The sequence below is a fragment of the Benincasa hispida genome, chromosome 6 (assembly GCF_027475165.1).
Source record: "Benincasa hispida cultivar pf3 chromosome 6, pf3_genome.v1.1, whole genome shotgun sequence".
In the NCBI taxonomy this organism is placed as follows: domain Eukaryota; kingdom Viridiplantae; phylum Streptophyta; class Magnoliopsida; order Cucurbitales; family Cucurbitaceae; genus Benincasa; species Benincasa hispida.
Genome location: NC_143483.1, coordinates 23,817,757 through 23,831,282, shown reverse-complemented (window position 1 = coordinate 23,831,282; position 13,526 = coordinate 23,817,757). Strand labels below are relative to the sequence as shown.

Below are 13,526 nucleotides of genomic sequence, written 5' to 3'. Positions count from 1 at the left end.
ATTTCTAATGGAGGGTCAGATGGAGTAAAAGGTGGAGATGCCTCCTTTGATTTTCCTATTTCCTTTAGGAAAGGAATCAGGTCTTGCACTAAGTACCGAATGCGGAGTTATCTGTCGTATGGTAACCTTTCACCTAAGTTCAGAGCTCTTACTACGAGTCTATATACAGTAACGATACCAAATAATTTACAAGTAGCAATGGAAATCCCCGAGTGAAAAACTACAGTTATGGAAGAAATGAGGACTCTTGAAAAAAACAATACTTGGGATCGTCTGTCACTTCTTAAAGAGCATAAGACAGTTGGATGCAAATAGGTGTTCACCATAAAGTATAAGTCTGATGGGACACTTGACAGGTATAAGGCCAAGCTAGTTGCTAAAGGATTTACTCAGGCCTTTGGAATAGACTACTCAAATACTTTTTCTCCGATTGCAAAACTAAACACAGTTCGGCGTGGTTCTGGACAAAGAATGCCTCTCCATCAGCTAGATGTGAAAAATGCATTTCTCAATGGTGAGTTGGAAAAGGAAGTCTACATGAGTCATCCAGGTTTTGAAGCTCAGTTTGACCACGAAGTGTGTAAGCTAAGAAAGTCATTATACGGATTAAAATAGTCTCGTGGGACGTGGTTCAAAAGGTTTACTATCTTCGTTAAATCTCAAGGTTATACGCAATGACACTCTGACCACACTCTGTTTACAAAAAGGTCAGTGTCAGGAAAGAGTGTCGTACTCATTGTATATGTGGATGATATTGTGTTATCCCGATGATGCTACTGAGATTGACAGACTGAAAAAGAAAATGGCTGAGGAGTTTGAGATTAAAGACCTCGGGAGATTCAAGTACTTTCTTGGGACGAAAGTAGCACGATCAAATGAGGGAATTTCAGTCTATGCCCCAACTTGAGAGGGAGTGTTGAAAATAAAAAAGGACTTCACTTTTGAACCCTAAGAGCATTTTAGTAGTTTCATCTTGCCCTAGTCTGTATTAGGGTTTCCTACATCTCTATTTATATCTGTGCGCTGTTCTTGTATGAAACATAGAAAAGAATAATAAAAAGAGTGATCGTATCGTGGTTTTTTCTCCCTATTCTAGGATTTTCCACGTAAAACGTTGTGTTCTTTTCTTCTCTTTGTTTCATCAAATAGGGACCTTCCCCTCTTGTATTAAACACTTTATTCATTCTAATAAAATATTCATAATCTTGATTCTTGGAAATAATTCTCCTTTTATCTCCTTTAGGCTAAATCAATTTGATACTAGAGCATCCGTCTGGGCCAGCATACTAATTTTGCCCATGCTCGATTTTCTCAAAGCACCTATCATTATCCACATTGGAAATTTAATTCTAGTGATTCTAGTGACTCCAATGATGTTTCTAAGGCAATTTGGGGTAGGATAAGAAGACAACAATATCGAAAAAGGTCCAAAGATCCAATCAAACCCATTTTTCAAGATATCGACGTAAGGATTAGGAGTTAGATGAATTAAAGAATCATCAAAAATCATCAAAAATCATCAAGAATGAATTTTTACAGCCCAAGAAAAATGTTCAAGACTCAAAATTACTCTTTTGGTTATGAAACACGATCAAGAAAGGTTGATTCAAGAGAATCAATGGATGAGTCCTATACCCATCATGAGATTAAAACATATTAAAGAATCCAACAAAATGACTACTTAGATCCTGTAGCATTGGAGGAAATAAAGAAAATAATAAAAGAAATCCAACGTTCATTGGGGAAAATGACTCAACATATTGATCAACTATCAATTCATTTGCAAGAGTTCAAGAATGGATGAGAGCTCCAACAGTGTAACCCAAAGCATAGCAATAAGTTCAATCAAAGTTCGTGGGTAAACCACACATCCCTTCGTACCTATAAGTCAAAAGAAGAAATAAACAGAGACAACACACAGCACTAACCAGCAAAGTACAATTTTTTTCGTATCATCTCGTGGCCATTCGCTCATACCATTCGTAAGTTTACATTTGAAAGTCAATTAGCTGTAAGCCTAACCCATCACTTGATTGGCCATTTTCTTTACGAGTTCATAATGGAAGTCTAGATACTTGGTACACCCTAATTATCAAATATGAATCTAAAAGATCTTAATGCATTTACCAACATGCATGTTTTTGAGATCTCAACTTATTTGCCTACTACCCAAGTGCTAAATATAATATGTGTTATCACTAAATTATTAAACAGGAGCATTTAACTAAAACAGCAAAAGTTCAAGCACGAATAGAATAAGTACCCAAAGAAATGTGACTGCCCCTTGAATTGGCCGCCCATTATATGCACCTTCTCGCCTTCTCTTTTTCAACCCAGTTTCATGGAAAGACATGTATAAAACAAAAAGAAAAAACAATTACCTGGACATTGCCGTGTGGATCTCTTTCAAGCAACAATTGTTCTTGGATTGCTTGTGGGAAAAATTCAAAAAGGTGATGAGATTGAGTAGTAAGTTTCTTTTTCCACAACCTATCCTCATCTATAATATTTTTTTTCCATAACCTATCCTCATCTATAATATCATGGGCAAGAATTTCATTGAGTTCCGAAATAAGCTGCTGCATCTGTAAAAAGCGAGTTATAAATGATATCAGTTCAAGAATGACATATTGATCCCGAGAATCTTGGGTTTAGTGGATAGTGAGCATACAACCAAAAGAAATAAACACAATTAGTTACAATAACAAGAGAAATACCTCCGGAATGAAGTCAATCAGACCTTCGGGAATAAGTACAACACCATAATTAATAACAAAGTTCAGAACGTTTACTAATTATATCGACAATGTAGTCTGTAACGTTCTTCAAGCTAAGCTTCTTGGCTGCAACCTGCAAAACACATTGTAAATTCGATGTACCCTATAAACTAAAACTCTATTAATAAATGAGTCAACATTCAAAACACATTATTTTTTGTCTGGAAATTTTTTCGCCTGCATACATTCAAAACCAATAAATCTCCATGAGTCAACTACAACTAGGTGATAGAGAACAAATTTTTCAAAGCTAACAAAAAGAGGCATCCGATATCACTTAGGCAATTGAATATGATATGGGATGTCAATACTTAGTTCCATTGCACCATATTAAAAGTTTCAACCTAATTCCATGAATCCTTTGTTTATCACAAATTTTCATCTTTACCCTTAAGTTTTGTTTGATATTTACCATTCCAAGTAAAAATACAAGAAGATGAAATTCTGAAACAGGATATATTAACTGACTCAACAATTTCAATTTTCATGGTTACATGAGAGTATCTGTTGCAGAGATTATTAGTTATTACTAAGACAAAATCTAGTCCTCAAAGAGAATAAACAACCCTAGGATTGAATGTGGAGGTAAATGCCCTTCTTGACAAAGATTTCTATCTGGTAAAGCATCACATTACCAATCATTTCTAAATATATCTGCACAAACATCATCAGAGCCTATTAAGAGTCTCATCTCATGAATGCGACATTCCATTTTTTCCTTTAATTCTTGAAGAAACTACTTCAACTTTGCAACAGTCACCAAAGTTGAGTCCAAACGAAATATGAATTCTAAAGTAGTTAAAAAGAGAAATGAGTACCTTGCAAGCAGATTCAAATCCAAAACTTGTGGGGACCTCTTTGCATTTGAGATCACCATCAATAGTTTTTGGGCAACCAATCACTCGGGTTTTCAAATTCTTACTCCTAATTTGAAAACAACGGAAAGGAGGGGAATATAGATAACAAAGTTTCACACACAAAAAAAAAAAAATGGTACCCTAGGGTAATTAATTACTCAACCTTATATTTCTGCAATAAAAATAACATATAATAGTTTATCCATATATGACAATGAGAGTGTGAAAGAGAGAGCAAAAACGAGGGACGCAATAAACAAATTTCATAGTTCTGAAAAATACCTAAACTTTTCAGCGAGGAGACAGGCATTTGTGTTGGAATCGTCTCCACCAATTACAACAAGGCCATCCAGATCAAGCTTCTGATCAGTTTCTTCAGCTTGCTTAAACAGAAAATAGAAGCGAACTGTCAATTAATGCCTTGACTACAACTAAGATGTCTCAAAATGAAAATTCTGGGAAGAAAGAGTTTCACCTGATCTGGAGTTTCAATCTTATCCCTCCCACTGCATTTCATATCAAAACCACCCTGATAAAAGAAAAATGCATTTAAATCAAGAATTGCATTCAAATGGCAATCACTTCGCATCAAGACTGCACATATTCACACTAACAATTCTAACAAGTGAAAGCTTTCTATCCCTTCAAGAAAATTAACCTGATTGCGATATGGTAGATAAATTGTGCAGTCAGTTCTACATATTTACCATAAAAGCTAAGTTTTGGGTTGGGCTGATATTATAAGCCTATGGGCTTAAAAATGGCAGTTTCATTGTTTTTTTCATTTTAATTTTGCAGGTCCATTGTCTTGAACGTGTCGTAGCCGTGCCCATCAAGTGCCCATCCGTGTCGGGGCGTGCCTAAAAAAACCATAATAAAATAAGGCGTGTTGGACACATGTCGGCGACGTGTCAGGACGTGGCAATGTCGGACACATGTCCAACACCGACACTTGGCCACCTTAGGAGTGTCAGTGCTTTATAGATAAATAGAGGGAGTGGGTTGGGAAGAGGGTGCCAAATTTTGTGGAATTTCATTTGGTAAATTTGGGAGAGACTAGTCCTCTCGTAAGGCTAGGTTGTCATGTTACTTTTATTATATACTATAACATATTTCCATATTTGAGTGTTCTTGAATTTTCTCGTTCTTAAGAGCTCTAATTAGGAAGTATCCTAATAAATTGGTATCAATGCTCGTTCTTTCTTGGGAGTACTATTTTTTTCTTTCTTTTTTTCTTTTGGGTAATGGGAGAACGAGGACCATGGACATGAAGCGAGTGCCTAAAACGAACTGCTAATCGCAAATGTGATATGACGGATGGAGGAGAAACTCCATGGACGTGGGAGCAACTGCAAAATTGGGTTGCAGATCGTAAGCGCATAACAACAAAGAGAAAAGTTCAGGAGGAGTAATTGCGAGAAACTTAAAGAGCAAAATTGGAATGAGAATTTCAAGTTTGTAAACAAATCTACAATTGACAATCATTCTAAGATTGCTAATGTCTCAGACCTGTGGAACTCTTTATGGTTCAATCGACGATGGAAACCAAACGGGGAAGATGAGGAAGTCAAGGAGGAAAGACAAAAAGAAAACCTACCCATAAGAAAAAGGTCGAGACAAGCAAAGAAAACTCACCGATGGACGTAAGGTCGAGGAGGCAAAGTGACAAGTGAAATAAAAACGTTCGAATGATGAAAAAGGAAAAAAGTTGGAGATGCAAGGAATGAAAAAAGGAGAAAAATACCAATGGAAAAGGTGGTGTCAGACAAATGACAACTCGATTGAAGAAGCCGAATGTGTCAAAAGTCTCCAATGATTGGACGAAGAAAATATTGCTTCTCAAAGTTGTAGTGGAAGGTTGCGTTAGGTTTTGGTAAAATAGTAGAAGTGCAGTCATCCCACATCAAAAAAGCTCAAAAAAGTCATGGACTCCAAGCATTATAAAAGGAATCTATGTCTTTGGTTTCAACTCATCTCAGTTAGAAACATTTTAAGCTTAGGTGTGCTAAGTCTAGTTAAATTCCCTTTTGCATTCTCTAGTTCAAAAGTGGGAAAAAAGGTATGAGTAGTCAAAAGCTTTGAGAGAGTGATGTTATAATTGGGGTCGGGGAGAGAATTATTCTGAGAATGTAAAAATTTTTCGCATAATCAATCTCTTTGATGGGCTGTTGTTTTCCGTTGAGTTGGAGTTTTCACGTTAATTATTGTGTTTCCGATTTCATTGTTTTCTTTCAATTTTTTAGTTATTTTTCTGCTTGTTCATGCAATAGAAGTGGAAGGTTTTTCCTAATAGGTTGACCACGATGGAGAGAGAAGACACCGATAGTTCATTCGTTAGGGTGGCAGAAAGACTGGCGGATCAAAAAATGACAACTGACAAAACCATTGGTGGGCAAAGTCGGTGGGAGGACGAGGAGGTTGGATGTGCTGAAATTTGAAGAGGAGGGCAAGTTGTAGTGGATGGAAAAAGAGGCTTGGGGAAGGGGCGGACTTGCGTGAAAAAGATGGGAAAACAAATGGTTGCCCATGTGAAATGTCAAAAGGTGTCGGCCAACCTGATGACTTGTAGAAATACAAGTCATTACTTAGAATAATGATGATAGATAAGAAGAATATGCGTCAATCTTCTTAAGAATTCATGTTATTAAACTTGCGCTGAAGCATCTCAAAAACACCTACTTACCGCATATCATGAGTTATGTTGCACCAAAGTGTCTATTTTGCAGACTGGTCGTAGGACTTACATCGCATGTGCGAAACCCCTACCCGACGAACAAACAATTAGTCGCATGCCTCAGGATCTCAGAGGCAATACCAGCGGATCTTCTGGCAAGTATTTAGAATATTGACCACGATAGCAATGCTGACATTCTCACCTACCACGTTAGACGATAACGACTTATCAGAGTGGGAATCCCACCAATAGTCAGTGCACGGCTCTATAAATAGAGCCTTGACGCCATGAAGAAGGAATGGACTTTTATACCCAAAGATTGAGATTTGCACGAGAAAAAAATTCCACCTCCATATTTCACCCCGATTCTTCATCGAAGCTTCGCCGAAGCAAGAGTCTAAAAGAGCTTTCTGCATTCATCCAACCATTATATCACTAGCAGCCTCAACATTCATCTGTGGGAAGCAAGAGATTACTAACAACTGCCCTTCACCTTATCTCTTTATCTTTTTAGTTGTTGTATTGCATTTTGTCTAAGACATTGTTCATTTGTGTATTCAACAACTATATTTCTATTTTAATATCATCATGATCACTTTCATCATCTTATCTATCCTCACTTTCAAAGAAGACGTCCAAGAAAATCACCTATCAAGTGTCCCGAAGATTTATCAAAATTTCGCAAGAATGGACTATTATCGATCAGAGAAGACGTCCAAGAAAAAAAATCAGCAGTTGGTATAGGCAAGAAAATCAAATTTACTTCCAAAAACAATGTTGGAATTCTGACTCAAGTGATTCAAAAGAAGAATTCCAACATACTAATTTTGCCCATGCTCGATTTTCTCAAAGCACCTATCATTATCCACATTGGAAATTTAATTCTAGTGATTCTAGCGACTCCAATGATGTTTCTAAGGTAATTTGGGGTGGGATAAGAAGGCAACAATATCGAAAAAGGTTCAAAGATCCAATCAAACCCATTTTTCAAGATATCAACGTAAAGATTGGGAGCTAGACGAATTAAAGAATCATCAAGAATGGATTTTTACAGCCCAAGAAAAATGTTCAAGACTCAAAATTACTCTTTTGGTTATGAAACACGATCAAGAAAGGTTGATTCAAGAGAATCAATGGATGAGTCCTATACCCATCATGAGATTAAAACATATTAAAGAATCCAACAAAATGACTACTTAGATCCTGTAGCATTGGAGGAAATAAAGAAAATAATAAAAGAAATCCAACGTTCATTGGGGAAAATGACTCAACATATTGATCAACAATCAATTCATTTGCAAGAGTTCAAGAATGGATGAGAGCTCCAACAGTGTAACCCAAAGCATAGCAATAAGTTCAATCAAAGTTCGTGGGTAAACCACACATCCCTTCGTACCTATAAGTCAAAAGAAGAAATAAACAGAGACAACACACAGCACTAACCAACAAAGTACAATTTTTTTCGTATCATCTCGTGGCCATTCGCTCGTACAATTCGTAAGTTTACATTTGAAAATCAATTAGCTGTAAGCCTAACCCATCACTTGATTGGCCATTTTCTTTACGAGTTCATAATGGAAGTCTAGATACTTGGTACACCCTAATTATCAAATATGAATCTAAAAGATCTTAATGCATTTACCAACATGCATGTTTTTGAGATCTCAACTTATTTGCCTACTACCCAAGTGCTAAATATAATATGTGTTATCACTAAATTATTAAACATGAGCGTTTAACTAAAACAGCAAAAGTTCAAGCACGAATAGAATAAGTACCCAAAGAAATGTGACTGCCCCTTGAATTGGCCGCCCATTATATGCACCTTCTCGCCTTCTCTTTTTCAACCCAGTTTCATGGAAAGACATGTATAAAACAAAAAGAAAAAACAATTACCTGGACATTGCCGTGTGGATCTCTTTCAAGCAACAATTGTTCTTGGATTGCTTGTGGGAAAAATTCAAAAAGGTGATGAGATTGAGTAGTAAGATTCTTTTTCCATAACCTATCCTCATGTATAATATTTTTTTTTCATAACCTATCCTCATCTATAATATCATGGACAAGAATTTCATTAAGTTCTGAAATAAGCTGTTGCACCTGTAGAAAGCGAGTTATAAATGATATCAGTTCAAGAATGACATATTGATCCCGAGAATCTTGGGTTTAGTGGATAGTGGGCATACAACCAAAAGAAATAAACACAATTAGTTACAATAACAAGAGAAATACCTCCGGAATGAAGTCAATCAGACCCTCGGGAATAAGTACAACACCATAACTAATAACCAAGTTCAGAACGTTTACTAATTACATCTAAATGTAGTCTGTAACGTTTTTCAAGCTAAGCTTCTTAGCCGCAACCTGCAAAACACATTGTAAATTCGATATACCCTATAAACTAAAGCTCTATTAATAAATGAGTCAACATTCAAATCACATTATTCTTTGTCTGGAAATTTCTTCGCCTGCAATACATTCAAAACCAATAAATCTCCATGAGTCAACTACAACTAGGTGATAGAGAACAAATTTTTCAAAGCTGACAAAAAGAGGCATCCGATATCACTTAGGCAATTGAATATGATATGGGATGTCAATACTTAGTTACATTGCACCATATTAAAAGTTTCAACCTAATTCCATGAATCCTTTGTTTATCACAAATTTTCATCTTTACCTTTAAGTTTTGTTTGATATTTACCATTCCATGTAAAAATGCAAGAAGATGAAATTCTGAAACAGGATAATTAACTGACTCAACAATTTCAATTTTCAAGGTTACATGAGAGTATCTGTTGCAGAGATTATTAGTTATTACTAAGACAACATCTAGTCCTCAAAGAGAATAAACAACCCTAGGGTTGCATGTGGAGGTAAATACCCTTCTTAACAAAGATTTCTATCTGGTAAAGCATCTCCATAAATGTCCTCCTTGACAAAGGTTTCTATCTTAAGTAGTTTAAATAAAGCAGCTACCTTTTCTCTAATAATAGTAATATTTGGATGAGTTTGCAAAGCACACTCCAGTGTGATGTGAGAAGCAGCACGACCCATAAGTCGTCCAATTATGGATAATAAACTTGAAATACAAGGGGCGGACTTGCGTGAAAAGATGGGAAAACAAATGGTTGCCCATGTGAAATGTCAAAAGGTGTCGGCCAACCTAATAACTTATAGAAATACAAGTTATTATAGTCTTTTACTTAGAATAATGATGATAGATAATAAGAAGAATATGCGTCAATCTTCTTAAGAATTCATGTTATTAAACTTGCGCTGAAGCATCTCAAAAACACCTACTTACCGCATATCATGAGTTATGTTGCACCAAAGTGTCTATTTTGCAGACTGATCGTAGGACTTACGTCGCATGTGCAAAACCCCTACCCGACGAACAAACAATTAGTCGCATGCCTCGGGATCTCAGAGTCAATACTAGCGGATCTTCTGGCAAGTATTTAGAAAATTGACCATGATAGCAATGCTGACATTCTCACCTACCACGTTCGATTACGACTTACCAGAGTGGGAATCCCACCAATAGTCAGTGCACGGCTCTATAAATAGGGCCTTGACACCATGAAGAAGGGATGGATTTTTATACCCAAAGATTGAGATTTGCACGAGAAAAAAATTCCATCTCCATATTTCACCCTGATTCTTCATCGAAGCTTCGCCGAACCAAGAGTCTAAAAGGGCTTTCTTCATTCATCCAACCATTATATCACTATCAGCCTCAACATTCATCTGTGGGAAGCAAGAGATTACTAACAACTGCCCTTCACCTTATCTCTTTATCTTTTTAGTTGTTGTATTGCATTTTGCTTAAGAGATTGTTCATTTGTGTATTCAACAATTATATTTCTATTTTAATATCATCATGTTCACTTTCATCATCTTATCTATCCTCACTTTCACTTTATCTTTCGTCATAAGTAACTAATTCTAATGGGGTAAGGGTGAAGATTAATATCATGATCTAAGTATAATTTGTGGAAGTTATTTTGTTTGCTTAATATATGAGTATTAAAATGATTGCCTATGAGTACTCATTGAGTCAAGTAGCTATGACTAACTACCTGAGAAGGAAAGTAGTTGTGGATCTCATTAAGCAAAGCAAGAAATATTTGTCAACCCCAAAGCTTATTTTCCCTACTTGTGTATGTTAATACTAGGTTGTAGGGAAAGCTTAAGGATGTTAAGGAAGGAAAGAAAAATGATTTCAAGTGTTGATTACTAAGGGCTCTCGGGTGCTAAATGAGAGTAAGAAGGCTTGGTTAAGGAGAGAAATTTTGACCAAGTGTTGAAGGTCATGATGCATTGACGGTCATGCTGAGGTGTGTGACAGCCTAAGCATCTTAAGATTAAGATGAAAGCTAGTGGCGTGAAGAAGGGCATTGGCAAAGTGTTGGCCGAGAAGACGATGCCATGCGCTGAGCATAGGCTATGCGCTAGCCGAGCCTCACGTTGAGTTTAGGTGGCCAAGGACGCGCGCATGGATGAGGATGCCTTAAGCGATGCGGCTCGTGTGTGCGTTGGTGTGCAATGGTCGGGCAAGGATGTGTGTAAAGTAGGGCCATGCGATGATTTTGAGACTAGGCATCGGGTGCGAGAAAGGGCGCTGAGGCATGCACTGGATGAGAGGTGTATGCGTCCTAGTAAAGCCATGCGTTGGTAAGAGTTAGGAAGCTATGCGTTGGTGATTAGGGGAAGCTTTTAGCTTAATCGCCGATTGTAGTGACCAACTGTCGAGATTAGAAGGTTTAATGTTGACTTAGTGGGATAAGTGGCAGCCTAAGTGTAATTAAGGTCATGCATCTCTTAGTCTTAAAGGAAAGGCTCAGTTCAAGAACTTGGTTTGGACAATTCTCTCGTGCTAAAGGGGTGATTTCAGAACCATTTGAAGGCTTGAGGAGTGTAGATGAAGCTCTGAGGTTGCTGGAAGGAAATTCTTAAGAATTCGAGTTGAAATCAGAAGATTTCCTCAAGAGGTTAAGCCCTCGAGTGATCCTGAGCAAGGTGTGAAGATTGAAAAATTCTGACCAGATCCTAAAGAATTTGAAGCTCAAATTTTAAGGTAGGTAAGCTAAGACATTTTTAAACAAGTATGTAGAAGGAAATTTCTCGAAATAATGTCTGGAAAAATAAGTAAATTCAGCTCGATGTTGAATTTGGATTTTTGGGTTGAATAAGCATGCAGCTGCAACCGTTGAGCATGCAGGCAACTCAACCGGGCAGGCTGCAGATGCGCGCAAAGGCAGGTTGACGCAAGGCGTTGCATGGGTGTGTACGCTAGGTTGCGCACAAAGGTTGTACGATTGTGCGCGCAAGGCGCTGCATGGAAAGGTTGAGTATGCATTGAGGTGCGCAGTTGCATTAAAAGACAAAATTTACTCCTCGTGCTTAGAAATGTGTCTTTGTTGGCTATCCTCTCCATCAACGTGGGTATAAGTGTTCTCATCCACCCTCCCACAATTATTTTATTTCGATAGATGTCACCTTTCTTAAGGATCAACCCTTCTTTCCTATTAGTCATCTTCAGGGGGAGAGCTCTAATGAAGAGACTAATTGGTCCACGTCTTCCATCTTTTCTGATTCCCTTCCTGATCCTATCTTGAATATTACCGACACTGTCTCTGTCTTACCTACCAAACAGGTCCATGGATAACATACTATAGGAAGAATCTCAAGAAGGAAATTGTGCCACCTATTGTTTCTTCGATAATGGTCTATGAGTCCGACCCAACATTATCTCAAGGTACTCATACTTCTATCTCTAATAACCTCGATATTTGTGTTGAGAATGATAGTGATGCTCATACTCCTGTCTCTAATAATATTGGTATTTGTGCTAAAAATGATATGCGTACTGTGGGAGAAACTAGCAAAACTAATGACAGCAGTAATGATTGTACCAAGAAAGTTGTGGCCGATATGGCTGGGAATAAACGAGTTGAAGCAACTATTCTAGGTAGTGATATTGTTACGGGTGAGGTGAGTTAGTGGGAAAGGCACTAGAGGATGTGATAAGCAAATAAGTGGCAATCATAAGGAGTTGGCCAAGTAAGAAATATTGAAGTTCTACAAGATGAAAGTGAAGTTCAATAATCTCAAACCAGCTCAATTGAAGCTCGTGGTGAAAATCATTGTAAGAACTTTCCAAGTCAATCCAATCATGAGGCAATCATTATGCCTCAAGGACCAATGACAAAAGCTAGAGCTAAAAGACTTGAAGAGGGATTAAATGCTGGCTTCCAAGCTAAATTTCCAACCCATCAGGAAGAGTTGCAACCCTTCAAGTTCCAAGACTCATTTGGGCACCGAAAAGTCCTAATAAATCTGGTAATTCAGATTCATCCCCGTATTTAATGCTTGATGTATTAATTTCTTTCAATGTATTTACATTTATTAAGGTTCATGTATATACTTGAAGAGTTTTTGTTGAACCTAGTCGATTAGGTAAAAAGTTGTGTCCTTTCAAGTTGTATTTTCAATTAGTATAAATACCTATGTAGTTTGGTCATTGGAACACAGTTGAGATTGAATGAAATTTCATTAGAGTTTTTGTGTATCAAGATTTATGTTTTTCCTTTGTCTTCTTGTGTTTAGAATGCATGTATTAGAACTTTCAATCTAGTTTGACCAATTAGATTGTGGAGAGTTCGAAATCTTGAAGTTAGGAACAAGTTCTCCTTTCTTCTTGATTATCGATCAATCTTCCAAGCCAAATCTGTTTAGCTTTCTTGGGGTTGCTTACTAAATGGTTAATTGGGGTTATTCTTATTATCGTTGTGGGGCTTCACTTAGAATAAAAAGGGTTCTCATACGTGTGATCAGAGTGTCTCTGAGTATAACCTTGAGAATTAACCAACATAGTAAACCTGTCAAACCACGCCCTTGGAGACTATTTTAATCCGTATGAGAACCCCCCCTTTATTCTAGGCGAAGCCTCACAACGATAATAAGAATAACCCAATTAATTATTTAGTAAGCAATCCCAAGAAAGCTAAATAGATTTGGCTTGAAAGATTGATCGATGATCAAGAAGAAAGGAGAACTTGTTCCTAACTTCAAGATTTCGAACTCTCCACAATCTAATTGATCAAACTAGATTGAAAGTTCTAATACATGCATTCTAAACACAAGAATACAAAGGAAAAATATAAATCTTGATACACAAAAACTCTAATGAAATTTCATTCAATCTCAACTGTG

General features: G+C 37.0%; 1 protein-coding gene across 3 annotated transcripts in view; it reads right to left on the bottom strand.

Annotated features, from left to right (window-relative positions):
- LOC150035519 (uncharacterized) overlaps positions 1-13,526 on the bottom strand; it is a 27,989-nt gene extending 14,463 nt beyond the window's left edge. Inside the window, exons 1-4 of one of the 3 annotated variants that reach the window (XM_090314832.1) lie at positions 4,110-13,526; positions 3,917-4,017; positions 2,718-2,850; positions 2,382-2,585 (exon numbers count right to left, since the gene is read on the bottom strand). In XM_090314832.1, coding sequence (XP_090170958.1) covers positions 2,382-2,585 — 204 coding nt within the window. In that variant the 5' untranslated portion in view covers positions 2,718-2,850; positions 3,917-4,017; positions 4,110-13,526. Of the gene's footprint in view, positions 1-2,263; positions 2,586-2,717; positions 3,587-3,916; positions 4,018-4,109 lie in introns of those variants that run through there. The other 2 variants (XM_090314833.1, XM_090314834.1) reach the window with 2 other exon arrangements.